This window comes from Chenopodium quinoa, unplaced genomic scaffold (genome assembly GCF_001683475.1).
Source record: "Chenopodium quinoa cultivar QQ74 unplaced genomic scaffold, ASM168347v1, whole genome shotgun sequence".
Lineage (NCBI taxonomy): Eukaryota > Viridiplantae > Streptophyta > Magnoliopsida > Caryophyllales > Amaranthaceae > Chenopodium > Chenopodium quinoa.
This window is the reverse complement of record NW_018743942.1, coordinates 970,501-992,973: the sequence shown is the minus strand read 5'-3', so window position 1 is coordinate 992,973 and position 22,473 is coordinate 970,501. Positions and strand designations below refer to the sequence as shown.

Sequence of the window (22,473 nt, the reverse complement as noted above, 5' to 3'; positions counted from 1 at the left end):
TCAGGTAATGAGAGGGACTTTGGTTCTTTTCTTTATTAAAACCAACCATTTGCTAATTAATCACATATAACCGGTCTCAAATCAAATCAAATCAAATCAAACCAAGATTATTATACCCAGCCAGAGAAATTTGGTAGTTCCTACCCTATCTGGTGCAGTCCTGAACGCAGGAAATTACTAGAGGAATTGCCGCAGTGAAGGCTGTGTGGAAAGTAATGCAATGAGAAACAAAAAAAGGCACTTCGGGTGAAAATTCACACCGTTATTATTTATTATTTCACTAAATGTAAATTTAGGTTCACAATTGTAACATAAAAGCATCGATATGCATACATATTAATATCATAGCCTACCCTAAGCGTCTGCTCCACCAGCAATGGCAGCAACTTAGATAACAGTCTTGGTCAAGTGGCTGCCGCTTTATTTGATCCTAATCTAATTTTTTTTCCCCTCAAATAAAATGTTTGAGAGAATTTGAAAAAGAAAAAAAAAATCCCTCTAAAAAGAGAATGATTATACAAGCTTACCCTATGAACTTTAAGTCAACCACAATTTTTTTTTCCCGCCAAGATAATAAACCTAGCTAAGTGAATATACAAAGGATCTGTACAGTCTGAGAAAGAACAGAAAAAGTGGAATTAAGAAGTCTAACCTGCTACAGCAAATAGAGAAAGCACTAACTTTGGTTTTTTACTATCCTAACACTGCTGTAGAAGCGCCTGAAATCCTTTATTGCCTTCTCTTCTATCTGGATGGAACGGATTGAAGATGTTGATTCCACCTCGGGTTTGAACCAACGGCTTTGTGAGCCAGACTCAGAAGGTGACCCCTGACCAGTAGTAACTGCAAATCCAGTTGTCTTTGTTTTTGGGCTATGCGCAACGGATTGATTTTTACCCTGTTTTAATGGAGCAAATAAAACCAATATTAAGAGCAGTTAATAAACAGGGCTGGCATAGATGACAGTAAAAAATGGTTATTAAAACTACAAAAATGCAGAGCAGCAAATTGCAATATAGAACAAAGAAATGCTTTATGAGAAACTGTCAGGAGAGAACTCATGTTAAAAAGTATTTTCAACTTAACTAGTATACATGAACACCTACTACCCAATTTCTTACCATAAAAACTGGAAAACAAAACTCCGCACTAACAGTAAAACAGCAAAAACAGATAAGCTAAAAACATCAAATACTCATTAAAAGAGTCGTGGACACTTGAGCCAATACATATCACAAGTTACCATTTCCATGTTTGACCATCCAAAAAGAACGCTAATTTTTCCAAGATAGTACAAAAATGGTATATTTGAGCTTTCCTTAACCCAACCATAGGCCAGGTTTATCTGCAAAACCTAATTCCAAGAAGTTCACTATAACACGAATAAATGAACCTAGTATAAAGTATAAACAAACACTTCAGAAAAAATACAACATAAAATCAGCTAACATTAACGAGACATTTCATTTTCCCATTTCTTTACTCACCCTTTAAGGCAAAAGAGAGGCAGTAAATGTAGAAAAACAAGACAGCTAAAAAATAATTACAGGGCAACTCAGTGCCATAATGGTACCTGCTGCATTTGTATGTCCCTGAGAGAAGGTCGTGAAAGATGAGGTGGGGTCCCAGAAGCAGCCCAAGGAGGAGTGCTTTTATCTCCATCAGGTAACTGTGTTGTGCGAGCAGGCGCCACAGGAATCGGGTTAGAGGCCAGCAAAGAGCTCAACAAAAATTTTCCACTACTCCTATCAGGTAGCTCTTCTGGTTTTTCTTTATTTTTTAAAGGCCGATTATTGAACAATTTGCTTTGCTCATTTTGGATCTCACGGAGAGAGGAAGACATCTTTGAAACCTTAGATCCACCCCATGCTGGCCCTTCACATTTGGGTGATGGTGGTGGTGGTGGACTGACAACTTTGTTAGGCTCATCAAGAGCACCACTCAGGAACATGGAGAGCCCTCCCTTGAGTCCCTTCTTGTTCTTCTTCTTCGTTCCCACCACCAATGAACCTTTACTCATACCCACACCAGGAGAGTCTTTCTCCAGAGAGAGATTCTGGGAGCCTTTAGTAAATGAATCTTCAGGTTCAGCAGGAACCTATAGCGCCAAAACAATAAATAACTCAATAAAATAATATAAAACTGATCATATTCCTGTAAATAAAAACAAGCTCATCATTGTAGTCATCAATCGAAAAATATGGAATAAATTACATGACATAAACCTTCAGGTTTAAATTGATCAAACTTAACTTACAAAACCATATTCTCCTTCCGTGCCTAAATAAAAAGCGCCATTTTTCCCAAATTTCTTGTCCCTAGATTCAAATCTCTATTTCTCAAGTGGGTGGGGCCCATAGTTTACTAAGTTCAAAATCATGTAACCCACCTACAATTTCTCACTTCCCCTAAACTTACTAAGTTATAATCCCACTAAATTTTTTTATTATTTAACTTTGATCAACAACTCCCCACAAATCCTCTCCTAAAACCCCGTGCCCAAAAGAAATGGGGCTTTATTAAGGGGCAGAGGGAGTACAAAGTAATAAGGATCATATACACTAAACATACGACGATCAAACAAGTTCTTAATTGTTGTAGTAGATCAACAGCTGCCAAACACTTTTGTTCACTGACTATCTTGTGATCTTATGCATTAAGAATGTTATTCCACTGCCTGATTAAGCCTTTTTTTTTTATCATTGTTCAAAACACACAACTCAAAAAATTAAGCAAAAACTTGAAAACTGTGATGCAAGAGCTATCTTTGACCAGCAAAGAGCACATATTATAAAGAAGATGCATCAGAAAGATCACCTTCCCCTCAGTCAACTTTGACAAATTGAGGTCCGCGACAACCTTCACATGGTTAGACTCCAATTCTGTACCAGAATAAGCTTCTGTCTGAGATTCCTCGTGTCTACTCTTTCTCCTCTGTTTCTTTGGCTTCCCTGCCTTAGAGACCTTGCCATCTGATACCACTGAAACTGATGACTTTGCAATTGTTGTCTCAATAGGAACACCCAGCTCTGCAAGTGAGCTCTCTAGAGCAGGCCGTGTTTCCAGCTTTGCAATCTGCTGATCATCAAGAATGTGTCCCTTAGACTGCTTCGCCTCAAGAACCTCAATCTGTTGCAACTTTTTCCGCAGTACTCTTATTTGCTTGCTTACTTCCTGATTTGTAACATTCATAGGTTGCAAAAAATTATCTAATCTGAAACAACCAGCTTTCTTTGCACTATAAGTCACGGTGAGGTTATTATCCCTGGTTCTTGGAGACTCACTATCACTATTCTCCACTTCACTGTTTAAAACAGCAGGAAATGTAGCTGTTGGAGTAGGGAGTCTACGATGACTCCATGACTCAGATGATCTTACATCCAGCACTTTCTCAACGTGAGCTAAAATTTCCAGTGAGGCAGTAGCAACAGTATTCAATGAAGCCGTAAAAATATAGTCAAAATTGCGAATAACAATTTCCTGCAAGTGCAATTTCTACATCAGATAACGAATTATATCCTCCTACATATTACAGAGTATATTTCAATGCTAATTTATGAAGAACATACAAGATGAATATTTAAATTTTTTTTTTTTTTTTTCAATACTATTTCATTATCTTTCTGAACTAATCTTATCAAAACTTATGAGACCTGAAATAAGTAAAAATAAGGTGAACAAAACAAGGCCTTAGTGTGACAAATTGTATTGCTAAATAAGATTTTCCCCAAAAAAAAAAAAAAAAAAAAAAAAAAAGTCATAATCACTCTTTCAACAACTATTTCAGCATTAAGGTTAGCTATCAATTTTTGAAATTTAAAAATTGGGTGGCTGACCATACAAACAAGTCTAACTATTATGGAGTACAAGAATACAAGCAACAATATATGGTGTTATACACTCTAAACCAAGGCATGTGGTAGAGATGAGAGGGGGAAAGATGTTAGAAGTTCGAGCTCAACTCTTCCAGCAATTCTGACTTCAATAAGTAAAATATCTAACATATGACTGAGTAAATGCTCAATGTTTCCATCTGAATAAAATCTTAAATGAACACGATTCGACTAACACTTCTAGGGACCACGATTCTGAAAGTTTTACCTGATTGAATGAACAGCTGTCAACATGACATCTTGATCTCTAGTGTTAAGTATACCAATACAGGTAACCTCACTCTATTCTCATATATGTTATATGAAAAAAGCCGTAAAGACAATAAAATTCAACAATGACATATCAACTATGTTGCAATAGGAAAGAGGAATGAAACACAAAAAATAAAAATAAAGATTTTTTTTTTTTTAAAAAAAAGGGAGGTTTTTGACTTTTAAGCATAATTTAACACTAAAAATTACCTCACAGTACTTCCGAAGATCACCTGCATCCAACGTATCTGCAATTTCCAACATTTGCAGAGCATTTCGTGGCTCCACCAAACACTGTGCAGCTACTTTCTCACAAAGGCCCTTTAAACTAGGCACAACCTTGTCACCAACATTTTCCATTTTCACACCAGATTTAGCATTGTCAGACTCCATGTCATTGTACATGAATCCCTCATCCAACTCTCCCAAAACATCACTGACAGCAGGTTTTAAATTTTCACAGTCCTGTACTGCATTCACAGGATAAGCAGGATGATAAGTTGAGCCAACAATCAGTAGATGTGTTTCACCCACAGAAACTTTAGTTGCCCTTTTCACACCGTGAAGCCTAGTAACTTCTGGTGGCTTGTCCTTAGCTTTCTTCCCATCCCACATATAAATGTCACCAGTCGATGTAACTGCACCATGCCAATACTTACCAGCAGAAATACTGACAATTTTTTTTCCATTAAGATAACATAACTGCATAGACAAAGGCAAACGGATAAAGAGGTATTAATAAACTGACATTCTGCTACAACATTGTGGTCAAATTAAAAACCTCTAGTGTATTTGGAATACCAACCTGCTGGCATTTGAGGTCAGGATCAGATGAAATCCAGTAAAATAGTGCCCCGTCATCAGTTAAAGCCATGCTATGCACCATACCTGTGGCAATAGAAACCACATGAAGCCTCTCCATTCTGTGAAACTTCATTAAAGCATTCCCATTTTTCTTCAAATTTCTAGCAATAATCACGCGTCTTGGTGTTACTAGTCGATGACCCCAAGTGAACACCTACAGCCAAGAGAAACAATGAAAATTTACGAATCCAAAAATAATGCCAGCTTGGTTAAACTTGCATACCTCTCCATCTGCTCCTAGGACCACTGTATGATATTTTGCAGCGGATACTGCCGTAAAGAACTTTCCTTTCAAATATTCAACCAACCTTGGAGTATTATTGGAGCTTGAGTTAGATGTACCATAACCAAGTTGCCCTTCCTTGTTGCAGCCCCATGTGAACACTTCACCAATCTCAGAAACAGCAGCAGTGTGTTTATTTGCCGCAGCAACAGCCACTATTTTTGACTTAAGAGAACTAACCCTCCGAGGAGTTGGTTGGGTGTCCACAGAAGCATAGCCAAGTTGGCCCTCTGAACATATAGTGCACAAGAAAATCAAAGCCGGCATACATAAGTTACAGCAGAGGCAAGAAAAAAGAACATGATTCTGATTATAATGCAAATTTATGCAAACAAACACCAAATGAGCAAACTCAATGCAAAGCAATTTACACCCACTAATCACTAACTTTACACATGCTATACCTCTATTGGATCCCCAAGTAAAAACTTCACCACTTTCAGTAGCAATTACTGTGTGGTGTTTAGCAGCTGCAACTGCCTTGACACGTCGAGAACCAAGGCCTGAAACCACTTGCCTTGGTGTTATAACAGCAGCTTGTCCACTACAAGAAGACAACAATATCAGAATCTCAACATTGAACTCTGGACCCACAGCAGCCAGCACACAACACAAGATGCAAAGGTAGTTATAATACATTTAATGTGGTTGCAAGCTCATCAACTTCCAAAATCAGAAAATTATGCATTCATCTATAAAAGGGCAGGAAAATCAATTCACTGAGGACAAATTCTACAACTATCAGCAGTAAAAAGTAAAAAGATATACAGTGTCAAGTGTTTACAATGCATAATGACATTCAGAGGGGTCTTATTAGAGCAATTTGCAATTCCAAAACATAGGTTCAAATATTCAAACATTACTGGTGAAAACAAAATTAATTGGTGAAAACAAAATTAATCCTACAGCCTCATCTCCCTTGCCACACCATGTAAAAACAGTCCCAACAACCACACCATTGCTGCTTCAGGCTACAGTAAGGTGTGTGAGTACTTCAAAAAGTGATTTGCAATGGATATACTCCTGAGCAAGGTGGATGACCATTCATCACTCCACACAGTACCTGGCAAGATGAAAATTGACCAAAAGTCCAAAATTTTCCCACTATTATCTTCGTTGATTATTTTACTTGCTTTCTTCCATTACTCGAGCCCTCTCATCAGCATCTCCAGTAACCAACCCTTGGTCCTTTTCGAAAACCCCCTCACAAACAATCCCTTTTGCAGCCCATCAATTCTTCCATTTTTCATTATTTTAAAATAAAAAATCCTAACACTTGGACTTCTCTAGGTAATAAGCCTTTATATTTAATGAATCATAAACTCATAACCATGCAAGATAAAAAACTATTCTTGATAAACATACAAGATTAAATTAGCCAATGGAAATACTTCATCAAGACGTACTACAAATTACATGATGATTACTTAAAAGGAAGAAGTGGAAGAGGAGAGGGGGATAGGAATCAGAGTCTTTACCTATGAATGTCAAACTCAGGATGTCCAAGGCGGCCACCCCTTCCAAACCCCCAAGTATAAAGCTCCCCACGGCCACTGACAGCTACACTATGAAACTTTGAGGCAGAAATCAACTTAATAAATGAACCATGAAGTGCGTCCAATTTGCAAGGTAACTTTTGTATGTGAGCATTTCCAGTTCCAAGTTGGTAATTAGTACCACTTCCCCAGCTTAAGACTTCAGTAGTAACTGTGCAAGAAAGAAAAGTACAATTTAGCCATCCAATCATATCAATGCATGAATTCCTAACAACGATCACTAAGAGGCAAAGCCACAAACCTGAAGCATGTTGATTACCCAGAATCTGCGACAAAGGTCCAGAAAGGAGATCGATAGGGGTTCGTAATTTGAAGTCCTCTATAGAGATTGATGCACCAGACTGAAGAAGGACACCTGCCACAGCAAAGTGGCCAAAATAAAGAGCTCTATGGAGACTACTCCATCCTGATTCTCCATCCTAAAAGACAAGCCACCTAAGTAAGAAGAACAAGAGAACAGAAAGGAATCTAACAATCATCCATTCTATTAGGCATTCAAATTCCTTTGAATAGTGTTATTACTTATTAGGAAAGGACATGAACAAAGGATGACAAGAAAGAAAATAAATGTTTCCAAGGCTGACATCAGTGCAAAGAATTTATCAGCAACTGACCCACACATGCAAATCCAAATGACGCATATTATACACTGACAAATACTAAAAAAGTGGTTCAAGTTAGATTTTGTTTCACAATGCATATACTAATATCCAAACTCAAAAAAGGACGACCCAACTTAACTAGAATAGAAGGTAAATCTTATAAAGACAGAGTAAAGAGTAACTCACCCTAGCATCAGGGTCAGCACCTGCTGCAAGTAACCTCCTCACGATAGGAATGTGATTTCTCCAAGTAGCAATGTGAAGAGGAGTAAGGCCAAATGCATTCCTCAAGTTGATATTACCACCATTTTTTTTCAGTTGAGTTAAAGCTAATTCAACATCAGCTAAGCAGCCCTCCTTCACAATAAGCCATATATCTTTCTGAGTCCCACCTAAAACAGATTTGCGCCCATGGCTTTGAGGACTTTGCTTATGCCCTCGGGGTGAAAGAGAACATTCCATCGACAGTGTTTTGAGTCAAAAAGCTTCTATTTAAAACTAATGAAATTTGAATCCAAGATACTTTAACCAGGAATAGCCTTTAGGAAATTGAGAAAAGAAAATGGTACTTCAAAACCAAAAATAAGTCGGAAAAGAGAAAACAACACAAGGGCTGTGTCCCTCTAAGAAAACTGATGCAACTAGTCCATCACTCCATCTCAATAGTTATTTCAAAAAATAGCTTGTTGAACAATCAGAAAATCTCAGCCATAATTTGGATTAAAGGAACTATCACAATATATAATTTGTCAACGACGCAGCCCTTGACCTAACTGTTTTCTTATCATATTCTACAGCAAAGTTATAGAAAAATCTGTTCACGCTTCAGATGCTGGTTCTCAGTTTCTCATCACACTTTTTGACTTTTTGAGGCACCAATATTTACAAGGGTTAAAATGTGCTGCATATACAAAAAATATACAAATTAGATGGCTAGGCCAGCACCTTGTTGCAAAATTAAACAGCTTAAGAAAAAGTAAAAAAAGATCCACAAGTCGACAGTCAGTTTCACCAACATGAAAAAAGAAGGATCAAATGTGTGTCAGCTACAAACAAAAAAACTAATAAAGATTGAGACAACATTCTTGGGGACAAAGACAATTTAGAACTTCAAGCCTACTACTATATAGGTGCATTTAATTTTTCTAACATATATGTATGAAACGAATTCTGTACATATCAATCAATCAATCAAAGCCTGGCTTTGATTGATATGTATGAAACGATTTTCAGATAAATGCAAAGCACAACATAAAAGAGCAAACATATGTCTCAAGGTGGTTCATACATTGCTCTTGATCACAATCTCATAAATAAATATTGCACAAATATACAGAACTATTAATATAAGCAATAATACATTACTGACATCAAATGTGTAAAAATTACAAACCTTATGATCATCCCTCAAAGTTTTTCACATACAACAGTGTGGAATACTGCCAAACATATTTTGTACTCAAAGAACTGAATCAAATTCCATTTACAAAAGCATCGTTTCAAGATCACATATATAAACATTTCGATTTTCCGGTTTTCGGTGCTATAATGACAAATAAATGCGTTTGAAATAGTTGAGACTTTTAGGGACCTTCTTAACACTACGATTGCCAACCAAATACTAAACGAGTAAATTTCAACAACAAAACTACTTGAAAACCCAATTTCAGCAAAATCAACTAACAAAAACAAGACAATGCTGCAAGCAACGCCAATAATCCCACTAAAAAATTAAAACTTTACATAAAAATTGATAAGAATTATCAGGATATTACATTGAATTGATCATCTAATCACAAAACCCAGATCAGATAAAGGCACATTGGATCCACCCACTTGAAATCAAACAACACCCAATTCAGAAAATTACACATTGGAGATAAATTTGCAGGAAAAACAAATAAATAAATAACAAATTACCCATTTAAGATTAAAAAAAATGACAATTACCTGAGATAATTTGGTGATTTGAGAACGGCAAGAAGGATAAAAATGAGCAAATCAGCAAAGGAGTAATTATCTAATCCCTCATTATTTTAACTTCCTTTTTTCTTCTTTGAATATCACGAGCTTCTATAATAATAATAATAATGGTGTTTATAAATCCCAAAATTTGTGTTCACAAACAAGAAGAGAAATAGAGAATCAGAATATGCTTTCAAAACCAAAGAGTATAAACGGAGAAAACATTGGCCTGAGAGAGAAACCGAAAGAATGGGCAAACGAGATACGGGTCCAAGAGCCTAAGGGTAATTTAGGAATATACCAATTTCTGTTTTTTAATTTTATTTTTAATTTATTTTTTTTATTTTTTTGTATTTTTTTTACTAATATGCTCTAATGCTCATCTATAGTGAATTTTACATCCTACCTCCGTTAAGTTTTATTTGCAACTTTTACTATATTTGAATGCTTACTATTATTTGCAACATTCCCAAACCATTCCCTTTTTAGTAAGTTTTTTTGGCTAGAAAGGTCAATATTGCCCTTATTTTAAAAATTAAACATTCACTTAAATAATTAATTGCATTACATTAACAACTTAATCTGGATCTAACAACTCCCAATTTGGCTCTTTCTCTCTCCTCTCAATCGAAACCTCCATTGATTTCGACTCCGGCAAGCACTAGCAACAATGTCATCGTGGCTATGGTGGTTTTGCGGCAAGAAGTAAGGAAGCAACACACAGGTATATTTCATGGATTAGATGATTTTCGTGGGTTTGTGGGTATTCTAGGTTCAAAGGTTTTAGTGGATTTGTGGGCGATCGGTGATTTTCAATGGGTTTGTGGGTGGTTTCGATGATTTTCGATGGGTTTATGGGTGATTTCGGTGATTTTTGTGGGTCTTGTTGGTGGTTTCAGTGGGTTTTGTGGGTGGCGTTGATGGTGTCGGTGTTGGTTGGTGATCTAGTTTTAGGTGGGTTTATGGGTGGTTTCATTGATTTTCGTGGGTTTTGTGGGTGGTGTTGATGGTGTCGGTGTCGATCGGTAGTCTAGGCCGGGTTTAGGGTGTTTCGGCGGTGTCGGTGGTTGTGGTGGTCTGGGTTGGGAGTTTCGACAGTGTCAGTGGGTTGTGGAGGTCTTGGTTTGGAAGTTTTGGTGGTGTTGGTGGTCCGGGTTTGGGTGGGTGTCGGTGGTGGTGGCTAGTCTGGTTTAGGTGGTGTCGATGGTGGTGGCTAGTCTGGTTTCGGTGGTGTCGGTGGTGGTGGCCTGGTCACCTAGTGAGTGGCTTGGGTAGTTTACTAATCATTTTTAATTTATCTCTCTCCTCCTTAATCACAAACCCTTTCATTCCATAATCACCATTATGAAATTTTGACTTGGGATCCGTGTTGCACCTCAAAGTTGCAAATAAAACTTAACGGAGGTAGTACATCCGAGCACACGATATACTTAAGTTTATCTTTTGCTCATTTGATAATGAGTAGGGGTGTAAATGAGCGATACATTCCGAATACTCATATTTGCGAACAAACTCGGTCAAAATTTATTTGTTAAGTAATAAACAAGGTTGAACAAAAATCTTAATCTCGCCAGATAAATGAATAAAGTTCAAACAACATCATGTGCTCTAATATGCTCGTGAACAACTTGTTTAAGTTCATTTACAAGTTTGTTCAGACTTAATTATAACTCAGTCAAAACTCGCTCTTCCTCAAAAAATGTCTATTATATTGAAAAAAAAAATAATATAGGAGGTAGGACCTGTTCTAATTGACTAAAATGAACTAAACTGAACTAATATTTTATGAGAGAAGGAAATTAAGAACTGAACTATTGGAACTGAACTAACTGAAAATAATCTGAAGAGAACAGGCCCGTATCATATCTTTTACCCATATAGATATTTGAAAACAGATAAATAATTTCATCCTATATAGGCCTAAAAAAACTCTAGATTTACCTTTTTCTGTAGAAAGAATGAAAACTTCTTATATAAAATTAAGTGGATGCATTAAAACTTAAAAGAAAATATTTTTTTATTTTTGAATTAGGACTTATTTACTTAATTAAGGTACACTCTTCAAGCTCAAGCTTAACCTCAAAAAAAAATTAAAAAAAATAATAATAATAAATTAAAAGCACGTTCAAGCTCAAGATAGCTCGCACGCTAATTTTTTTTATCGAGCTTAGCTCAAGCAGACTAAAACTTGGCTTGACTGGGATCGTTTACAGCCCTACAAATGAGCAATAATCATCCTTTAATTATCAAAATAAAGTGAAAAAAATACCTTGGGTGCACCGTGCACTTGAGTGTATATACCAACATTTGCATTTATGGAGTAGAGGAATAAGTCCATTTAGATTGATGTTCCATATCAAGTACGAAATATGTATTAAGAAAAACCTAGCCACCTCTTCTTTTTTCTTTCTATTTCACTTTAAAGTCCAAAAAAAATTAGTGTAATATAGGCCGAAAATAGTTGAAATTTTAATCTACATTCGTTGTGTGTAGTAAGTGTCTCTATAGTGGGTTTTGTTAAAGTTCAATTTTTTGTTAGTAGAGTACAAGTTGTTTCTAATGCAGAGTAAAAAAAAAGGTTAATCTATCATTTGCTACAATCAGATGAATCAAACGAAAATTTTCTTTCACATACATATACGACATATCGATAGCTCATCTTGCTGATAGCATATGGATTTTTATCAATGAATGAATCTGTTTTTTTTTTAAAAAAAAAAGTCCACCTGTCTCCCCTCAACGAAAAAAAATCCATTTGTCCTTAAAAATATGCCTTTTTTATAAGGAAAAAAATTGCAAACATTTTTTTTATCTAAATGATCCATATTTTCCATTTACACCTTCATTTTTAAATAATAATATGCTTGGCTATTGTCTTTGTATATTTCAACCCCTTCATTTTTTCCCCTAAATTTATTATCATCCAGCCATTACATTAATAGCTAACCTCTATCACTAATTGATATCCATTGGTCTATCAATTACCCGCTATTCGACTATAAAAGCTACTCTGTATCGCTAATTTTGTTGAGCAGAGTCATAGCACTAAGTCAATACACTAGCTCAATTTCTTTAATATCATATTTGTAAAAATATTAAAAATTTAATTTTATAGAATTAAGTATCCCTACCTAATAAAAAATACTACGGGCCTGTTCTCATTGACTGAACTCAGCTGAACTGAACTGAACTGAACCGAACTAAAATGAATATTTTATAAGAGAAGAAAATTAGGAGTTGAACTGAACTGAACTGAACTGAGCTGAGCTGAACTGAATTGAATTTCAACGTATGAGAACCGGCCCTACCTCCGTTTTTAGTTGACACGTTTTGACTTTAGCACTATTCACACACTTTCCTTTAATCGAGTTTTGTGATTTATACGTAATGAATAATATAGTTATGTGGGGTCTTGTTAGATTCGTCATGATGTATATTTTCAAAATATCAACTTTTTATAATTTTTTGAAATCAGTAATTAAAGATATTAATGATTGAATCTGTGCATTGATAAACGTGACTAAAGAAACGTGTCAAGTAAAAACAAGTTGAGGAAGTATAAGATTACTCTTATAAATAGTGTGCTACCAATTATACACTTCAATATGTGCATTTACATATTTACCCAGAAGCGGACCTACGTAGTAACAAGGGGTCTCTTAGGTTATTTTTTTTTAATTTTTTTTAAACTTTTTTCTTTTGACTTTATTTTTTCTTTTATTTTTTTTTTACTTTTCTTCTACTTGTATTAGTTGTATCTTGTATGTGTTTATGTATGTATAATTAATTTTGTATTCGTCCATTTTTTTTAAAGGCTTTCATTCAAATAGTAAAATCTATGCTTTTTAAGTAATAATAATACAAATTTGTTTAAAAACTTTAATCATATTTTTAAAGAGAACTTTAATTATTTTTTAAATATCGTACATGATACCCAATCTAAAGAAAAGATTATATAAAATGTGTAGCTCATTCATTCTCTTTATATTAAGACCCCTTGGCCTTCATTTGATGAATTTCTGTACATTTTAATTGCATTTTTCATTTTTTCAATGCACATATTTAGTAAGTAATACATTTACTAATTAGTTTTATACGAGAAATAATTTCATTTTATTTATATTATCCCAGTATAAATTATCATATAGTTTATAAACTTTCGAATAATAGATGCGGAGTATATATATACAAAAGTAATTAATTTATCGGACATATGAAGTATACTTTTTAATATTTTTTTTCTTCTTATTGCTCAATGTTACCCCTCATTAGAAATTCTGGATCCGCCACTGTATTTACCCTCATTAATATGTACAAATTTTATCTTGCTTTCATTAATATTTATTTCTTTTCTTTTTATTTTTGCCTTTTTTTTTTAGGAATGCCTTTTTTTGCTTTCATTATTGTTGAATTTTTTTTTACTATTTAGTATAGTGTGCGAACATTTTTACCCCTAATATATTTGTTTTACATATTTTCCTTCATTAATATAACCAACCATTAAAAAACCTCACCGAAGATCACTAGCTATAGTGTGCGGCTGTGCGCATAGGGTGCATTAGCCACCCTAGTCTAAACAATACTACTACGTATTTAAGTTTCAAATATAATATTTTTATCATATATAAATCACAAATACAACCAAAGTTTGTAAATTGTAAAAATAATCAAATGAATAATAATAATAATAATAATAATACAGATGATTAAAAATGATTTAAAAAAAAGAAGTGTGAGTGTATATATTAGATTATAAATGGACATAAATATCCTTAGTACTACGTATTTCCTTGTAAATAAACTTGTTACTTGTATAGTTGTATGTTTTTTCAACGTGAGGTCGTGAGGAATCTGAGGATGATCTCATTTGTATTTGTACAAACTAGAATGTTTCATCCAAACAAAAAAATAAAAAAAAGTTGAAAAAAAAGACAAATGACGTGCAGGAGACTAATGGTCCGAAAGAATTTGGGATTTCTTCAATTGTTTTGGCCATGCTTTTTCATTAATATAGTTTTTTTTTTCCCCAATCTAATTTAGGTTTTTTTTTTTTTTTTTTTTTGGTTGTTGTTGTTGAAAAATGCATGTAAAACTATGATGCGGTGTGCTTGATGCATGCTCCACGTAGCTAGTTTGCATGACATACACAACATCTATAGAAAGCTCTTACTCAAGATTTGACATTTCCAGAACAAGCGTGTGGATAATTTAACTTGCTTCGTAAACCCTCCGTTTTCTTTTTCATATACTCTTTTTTTTTCTTTTTTTTTTTAAATAATTTACACAATTGTAAATTTCTTTTTCTACCAAGCTAAATTTGATTTAAGCTTGAAAGATTGCATCTTCCAACCTTAAAGTTGGTAGTTCAATTCTCACTAGAGACACTTTGAGGGTGGGGATCCCTTATTCTTTTCCCCACGTTCAATGTATCTGACCCGTAAGCGCCGAATCAAAAAAACCGCGAGGGTTGAGATTTGGTCAAGATCTTTCTCCTTACCGTAAAAAATAAATAAATAAATAAAAATTAGTAAATTTCTATTTTTGAAATATCCCACCACTTTTTCTCTTGCAAATATTGATTGTCGCATCCATAATGTAACTAGAGCATACTCGTGTTGAAGCATGAGATATGTTATTCGCAAAAGAAAACAACACAAAATGACTTCTATAACATAGATTCTAGATTTCCGTGAAAAACCAAGGTGAGTAAATTAAAAAAAGATGGGAGTATTTTGGTTTTTTGGCAACCAGACCAAGCATTTAAAAATTTTTAGAGAACAAAAATATTTGAATTTGCAAATTATCCCTGGTTTTTTCATCCTACGCAAGGCTGGGCTGCAACATCACATGGGACTTAAACTTATGTAAGGTTGCTTGCACAAACAAAAGGAAAAGTAGGAGACTCATGTTCACAAGAGCTTCCTGTATTCAAATATGGAGTATGAATTGATACGTTGCAAGAATTGGTCCAACCTAATCAACATTGAATGAAATTTATACACAAAAATAACACGAGATACCATTAATCAACTTAAAAGGCATAAAGAATATAGTGTTTGGGGGTGACAAAATTACAGGGATATTTTTCAAATCAAAATCTCCGGTTTTACAAAACAAAGATCACAAGCTTAATCCTGGTACTTTTACCTGGGAAACGAACAAAGATGACAATCTCCAGGACGATACTTTAAGGCTGCAGCATTGCAGCATCCCAAGTATGTCCCTATACTCTACTTCTGACATGACATCTTACTTCGGAATTTGCTTGAAGATTGATTGGACTAGGGATAATCATGCATTGAGAGAATCAACTTAGATTGCTCACTTGTAGTAGTACAAGATTTCTGGCTATGCAGCTATTGGATCCTGCCATTATAATAAATTTTAAGCACATAGTTGAACATAACCCAGAACACGGCGAATGATGAAACAACAAAACAGCAGAGAGCTTGATAAAAACTGAGAAGAGAGAGTAGTGAGAAGAACTTACCTTCGCTGTAAGATTTGACATAGCTGTGTGGAACTTCTGTCTGGTTTTCGTACCAGCAACATGACCAACCTTTGAAACCTTGCTAAAAGCACCATTAAACCATGCAGCTCCTGCAGTAACATACCTGTACAGAGCAAAACCAGAAATATTTACCAATCGAGTTACAAATAACATTACTCCATAATTTATTGTCACATAACCTAACGTTATATTTATACATTCCATATCAAAAAGAGGGGACGTTACATTTATACATTCCTTATCAAACAGAGGGGACGTTAAATTTATACACTCCTTATCAAACAGAGGGGGCAGGACATTCTCCCAATTTCTTATCCCTACTTTCATTTTATATATATTTTTTTTCAAGAGAATGTTTTCCAACAGCTTACAGGTATAGTTTCTCAAATTTTAATATGAATATGTTGGTCACATATAAGAAACTGCACATAACAGACCGCCTCTAACCAGTCTATAGTGAGAATTTGAATATGTTGGGCATTTATAGCAGCTTTAGCCATAGAAGTGATAAAACAATGCGAGTGACTGCAACAAACTGATGTTACTGATCTAAGTGGCAGAGGAGCTAGCATATGACCTCACTGAACCCAGAGGTACCAAGGTTGAAATTTATAGGTAGGGTTTCCAGCTCACCCTTCAACCACCCCCCCCTCCGCGTCCAATCTTTATTAAAAAAAATAAATAAATAAATAAAAGGAAAGAAAAAGAAAAGGAATGCAAGTAACAAGAATCAATACCGGCTTGACTTGACAGCTGTTCCTGTATCGTTTAATTTCCTCTCTGCTGCAAATAAGGCTGCCATTGTTTTGTCAGAGACTTGAAGCTTTTGGTCCACAGACTTCACTTTTTCATTAACGGCTGAAATCCCAACAGTGAGCTTCTCAGTGAGTCCAACTCTTTTGTCAAAGGAACTGACCTTGGCAGATGCGCTAGCTGTTAGCCGATGCTTCTCATCAAAAGCCTTAGCCTTATTCACAGCATCTTGCCGCATGGCAGAGCCTTTAGCTATCATACTGGAAACAACTTCTTGTGCTTTATTAACATATGCTTTACCAGATTTAGCCTGTTGTCATATCAAACACTCTTTTAGCCCCAACAACAACGTATAGAAAATAATCAGTATATAACATTATTCTTAAACATTAAGGGCATGCAATCTGGTAATGGAGTTTGCTGAATGTAACTGTTCAGAGGCATGGTCATATGTGGTCCTGTATTACCATACATTATTAACATACAGAAAGCAAGAATAATCACTTGATATGTCCAGATACTTTGTTTCACATTACAACAAGTGCATATTAGGGACTCTAATGGAAGGAATATGTTTACTTGCAACAGAGGAGTACATTTACAAAACTGTCCCAAAACTCCAAAAATGGATTTGAATTTTTCTAACAAAGACATGGATAATGAAGTGTAAATCTGATGATAAGCATATTGATTAGTGACATCAATTTATAAAAAATGCATGTTGGCACTGAATAAGATCAACTTTTTTCCTATACCAAGGGTGCCCTGGTGCTCACCTCAGCATTATTGGATGTATCTTCAACATTTGCTGTGCTCACAGTATTTTCAACTGTTCTTACTTCCTGAAGAAAATATAATCAGTGATGAAGAATGAAGATACAGTCATTTTGGTTGCAGATGTTACAGTTCAGTTCAGTGACAATTACCGTCACAGGCTTTAGAACATAATTTTCTGCAAGAGAGATATTCACAATGCGGTCAACTAAAGTTGCTCCCTGCAAAACCAACAAAAATAATATTAATCAAGGTTCGAGGACCATAAAGCTTCAAGCTTAAACAGTTAACGGATCATTAGTATGGCATGTGTCAGCAAACTGGCAAAGTACATGAATTTGTGTTACGGATGCCTTCATAATTACAGTTAGATCCCAAAAATTACAAAGCACATAAAAATTCGCTTAAACAGTACTGATGAAGCAGCTTTATGGTATTGCTTTCACTTAATTATAAGTTAGTAAGCTACAATAGGCCAATGCTAGGAATTTTATTGGTTGTTAAAATAAATGACAATCTATATACTATGATATTGTGTTGTCTCTTAAGCCAACCAACCACATGGTGCGTCTTATCATTGGATGGCTACCGTCCACACAGGATGCCCCCTGAATTTACACAATCACCTAATGTTCATTGAGTGGAGAACCCAACAAATGCTCATGATTTCCACCATCAATTAACCCAAGGAGAGTAAATGACTTTTAAAAGCAAGCCGAATATAAAAGGTGATGTGTACTTTATATGCAAAAAGAAATAGAATAAACAATTAAAAACACACAGAGGAACAAAATTCTCACAAATGTCTCTACCTTGAATCCCATCCAATATTCACGATCACTTGTTATATTGGCACTTTGAAAACCAATACACCATTTGTTCTAGCATAGGAATGAGTTTTTCTGTCTATAAGAATAAAACATATATACACAATGTATTTGTGCAATGCGCGAGTACAATTCTAGTATAGTGATTAAGTGCTATTAGCTGATTCTTACAACATATCTTGGAATAATTTTGGCAAGACTAATTAGTCAATCGAGTAAAGCTTAGACAAGATTGCATTTATCAAATTGCCAGTACAACTAGAGCTATTTACAAAATAAAAACTACAACATTCCTCTCAGCTCGAGCACTCACACACAAAATGAAAAAAAGGAAAAGCTGGCTACCTTCATCCATCCAAACAAGCGCTTCACCCTATTTCTTTCTTTCTTTCTAGTAACAATTATGTGAAATTTCTGAATGAAATAACACATACTTTACAACAAGCATTAAAAAGTAGATTTGTCTAAGCAGCCTGAAAGGCTACTTGATCTCTATCCCACCAACTACATGAACTGTGCAACCACAAAATCCTTTCTTACGGTGTTTTAGGTTTTCCCAACAGTTTGGTTCCTCTTTTAAGTGTTTATAACCTGAAAAGGTCTTTGAATTCTTTCACTGAAACAAAATCCATTAACACTTTAGCAGCTTGTGTTTTGTTATTGCTGCAAGATTGCAAAGTTGTAGCTTTTGTAAGATTAAGAAATAAAAAAGTCTGGGAGTGATAAAAATTAAACCAGAATCTTGACATGCATTTTGCAGTATATATAAGCAAAAAGTGGACGCATTGGGAAAATGAGGTAATTCAAATCAAATTGGGTGAAGGAATTAATAAGTTCACCTCTTTCCATCATGCTTAAGTGCTTATAACTAAAGGAGTCAAGGACCTCATAGCAGAATAGAATTAGATCATTGTTTTTTGCTTTGGCTTTAGTTAAGGCATCCAGCATAGCCTAGTATAGGTTCATGGAAAGGTGCATACAAGGGGGAGCAGAAACATGAGTTAAAGTCTAATAACAGTTAACCTCAGTTCTCACACAGAGAAGTGGCAGTAGAACACAAGAGCACCTCTAAAGGTGAATCAATATGGATCTCACTTCAAATTTGCTAGCCAAAACAAAGTTTTTTGACAACCTCAAACCCTGCCACAGAATATATTTAGAGAACTTTTAATCCATGGATCGGCATTGTCATCATTGCTTTTATAGCTTAAGAGTAGAAGATTATTATTGTTGATGCATAATATCAGCATAATATTGAATATCAACACATAGATGCTCATAGGAACTCAAGTAAATTTCTTATGCTGGTCTACAAATAAAAGAAAGGTGCTTATAAGTGCATCATAATACTTAAACACCTCTGAAAACCCCTTGCACGTATTAAAGAGGTATCCAACTGCAAGCTCAATTGGGCAACAGGTCTATTGATACAAATAAAAATATCAACTCTCCTTACTAACCATTTAGTACACTTAAACAGGTGGGTTAAGTTGTTCAACATAACAGACTATAAGTTTTGTTAGCTAAATTAATAGCTTAAAAAAAGTGAAGAAAGACAATTTCCACTATAGGGAGAATAGTTTAATACTAAATTCTACTTATAGCACATTGATTAACTTATATGTGGAATCTATTATTATTTAAGCTTGTCTTGCCTTAAAATGGTAAGTTTAATCATAAAATGTAAAGGTTATATGACTTGTTGATTGGCCCTTAATAGGCCTGCCCTTTCACCACTGTTCCTGGTAGTTATTCATCTAGAATTCAAGGTACACAAAGGGGAGACATTATCAGCATGTGCTAATGCAAATTCCAAATCCAAGAAAATTCACAAACCTATCAGCCACATATGCACGAGTATTTCGGCCTCGCATCACCATATAATAAAACTATCAATAGTGACACTGCCAAATTGCAAACTCCATGATCAACAATGCTTCCAAATTCCAAAAAAAATTCACAAACCTTTCAGTAACATACACACAAATTTATCGACCACTCACATAGTCACATCACCAAGTAATAAAACTACCAATAGTGACACTGCCAAATTGCAAACTCCATGATCAACCATGCTTTAGCAACAACGTAGACTTCTAAGTTTAAGCAGAAGATGGCTATCAGCCTCCACAAGTCAACCGTCAACCAATACTTCAAGTTGAGTGTGAGCATTGAGCTCCAATTTATTTGCAGGGAACAGGAAAGCTCTAGTTCAGGTACTTGGGCAATATCAATTCTCCTCTAGCAAATTAAATTACAGTCTGAAAATCCAAGTAAGGAGCTCAAAGCCTTTAAGGTTACCTTTCCAGCTGACATATCAAGACTGTAATCATCAGCTCAAGTCACTTTCACACAACTAAACCCAAAAAAATTCCCCATTCTGTTCTCTATAGAACTTAATTGTCTACTGTAAAGCCAAGTTCAGTTCAAAAGAATGTTCGGCACATTGCACACGCCACAGGGCTATACAAAATAAATAAGTGATCCTACATTTGCAGTCAGATAGTACATCCAAAATTCCAATTTATTAAGATCAATAACCTTCTACAAAGTTTCTTCAATGTTAGCACTCCGCATTTTCCTACTTAATAAAGACATGAGTAACTATACTAACTACAACACTCACTTTGTTTCAATAGACTCCACACTATACAATCAAGTGCACACTCATTAAGCATAACAATCAGCAAAACTCCACAATACAGTCTAGATTCTTCAGTATTCGCGGTTAAAGGTTACGAGTTCAAATTATCCCTTTCCTCCTCAACCCTCAACAAATAATAATAAAAAATAAATTATAATTTTACAAACAAACAAGAAATAATATAAAAGAAAAAAATTAAATTAAAACAGATATTAAATGAAGTTCAAAATTAATATGCAAAAAAGGAAATACAATATACCGATAACAGCAAGGCGATTTCAAGAGCTTTCTCTTCTTTAAAAGTAACAAATGCAGTCTTTGAGTTAACTGATTCACTGCACCCAGAAATTAATGGAGTTAAACAAGAAATACCCATTAATGAATTAATTGATAAATATCCAAATTTAGAAGAGTAACAACAACCGTTGAATATCAATGTGTTGAATTTCACCAGAAAATGAGAAGAAATCATAAATTTCTCTCTCAGTTGCTAGATCTGACAAGTTTCCAACTTTAACTGTTGTAGTCTGACAAAAAAAATAGCAAAATTTAATCAAAAAAATTCAAATATAATACTAAATAAATGAAAGAATTAGCAAAATAAAAATGGGTTTTGTTTGAATTTTGTGATACCTGCATTATTAGCAAACAAAAGGGATTTTTGTCTGCAACACAGAGGATTTTTTTGAATATTTTCTCTCTCTCCTGAATATTTGGGTGAGCTAGTAATTGGCAATTACAGAGTGGAGTTGGGGGTTGCTTTTAAGAGTTTTAAAAGGGGAGAAAGACAACTCATATAGAAGAAATAGCACTCATTTCATTGCCACATTTTGAATATACCTTAGTTGACTACCAGGGATTGAGTTGGACTCTTGGAGCAAGGCAGCCATCTCCTCACTAGATGTTAATTACTTTCTTCGTTCCTTCATATATGTCTCATGTCCGTAAAAAAAAAAAAAAGAAAATTATGTAATTGAGAGTCTTATCTTTAGCGTATTTTTATTTTAGTTCAGTTCAATTCACTTCACTTTAGCTCCAATAAATTCAATTTAGTTCTTAATTTCATTATCTCATAAATTCAAACAAGCCCTTACTAGAATAAGTGGAGAAAATAAGTGAGTATTCTTATTTAATAAAGCAAAAGCTAAAGAATATTAAAAAAAAAAACATTAGATTACACATTTACACGATTAAAAGTAGAGTTGTTAAATTGAAACATACATTAATTATGATGTTAAAAAAAAAATTGACAACAACAAATGAAGCATGATTTTGGCATACATTCAAAATTTATACTTTGTACTATTTTAGAAAATATTTTAAATAATTTTCAAAAGCCTCGGAGACACTCGTTAGTAAGATCCATTAAAAAAGTACATAATAAACGTAAAATGACACCTTTAGAAGAAGCAATAGTGAGCCCGTGTTGAAGTGCTACTAGGCTAAAAAAAAAATTACATTCTTTTATATTACGATAGAAAACTACTCATAGTAAATAATCATATTAAAAACAACCTAATTAGCAATAAATAGTGATCCCACAATTTAT

The 22,473-nt window shown here is 34.5% G+C and overlaps 2 protein-coding genes across 3 annotated transcripts; both read right to left on the bottom strand.

Annotated features, from left to right (window-relative positions):
• Positions 1-236: 236 nt before the first annotated feature.
• LOC110688821 lies at positions 237-10,575 on the bottom strand. 2 transcript variants are annotated; one of them, XM_021865576.1, is made up of 11 exons: positions 9,401-10,574; positions 7,637-8,351; positions 7,090-7,267; positions 6,771-6,999; positions 5,697-5,836; positions 5,233-5,522; positions 4,951-5,163; positions 4,356-4,847; positions 2,818-3,480; positions 1,574-2,098; positions 237-898 (listed from the first exon to the last, which is right to left on the bottom strand). In XM_021865576.1, the coding sequence occupies exons 2-11, from the start codon at positions 7,910-7,912 to the stop codon at positions 677-679; spliced, it is 3,228 nt and encodes a 1,075-aa protein (XP_021721268.1). In that variant the 5' UTR covers positions 7,913-8,351; positions 9,401-10,574; the 3' UTR covers positions 237-676. The 2 variants fall into 2 exon arrangements, with proteins under 2 accessions (XP_021721268.1, XP_021721267.1); XM_021865575.1 differs by having other exon boundaries at positions 6,771-7,267; positions 9,401-10,575.
• A 4,746-nt stretch (positions 10,576-15,321) lies between these two features.
• On the bottom strand, positions 15,322-21,952 carry LOC110688820 (binding partner of ACD11 1-like). The gene is made up of 8 exons (XM_021865574.1): positions 21,558-21,952; positions 21,348-21,451; positions 21,184-21,259; positions 17,606-17,674; positions 17,456-17,521; positions 16,664-16,989; positions 15,906-16,029; positions 15,322-15,781 (listed from the first exon to the last, which is right to left on the bottom strand). Exons 1-8 carry the CDS (start codon positions 21,561-21,563, stop codon positions 15,764-15,766), a joined length of 789 nt encoding a protein of 262 aa, XP_021721266.1. The 5' UTR covers positions 21,564-21,952; the 3' UTR covers positions 15,322-15,763.
• Positions 21,953-22,473: the final 521 nt, after the last annotated feature.

Excerpts from the sequence above, each read along its gene's own strand:
- LOC110688821 (XM_021865575.1), bottom strand. The coding sequence starts at position 7,912 with ATGGAATGTTCTCTTTCACCCCGAGGGCATAAGCAAAGTCCTCAAAGC. Across the intron at positions 5,523-5,696 it reads TACTTGGGGATCCAATAGAG|AGGGCCAACTTGGCTATGCT; the intron begins GTATAGCATGTG and ends CTATATGTTCAG. Across the intron at positions 899-1,573 it reads GGGACATACAAATGCAGCAG|GGTAAAAATCAATCCGTTGC; the intron begins GTACCATTATGG and ends CCATTAAAACAG.
- LOC110688820 (XM_021865574.1), bottom strand. Across the intron at positions 17,522-17,605 it reads ATGTTCTAAAGCCTGTGACG|GAAGTAAGAACAGTTGAAAA; the intron begins GTAATTGTCACT and ends TATTTTCTTCAG. Across the intron at positions 16,030-16,663 it reads ACAGCTGTCAAGTCAAGCCG|GTATGTTACTGCAGGAGCTG; the intron begins GTATTGATTCTT and ends TGCTCTGTACAG.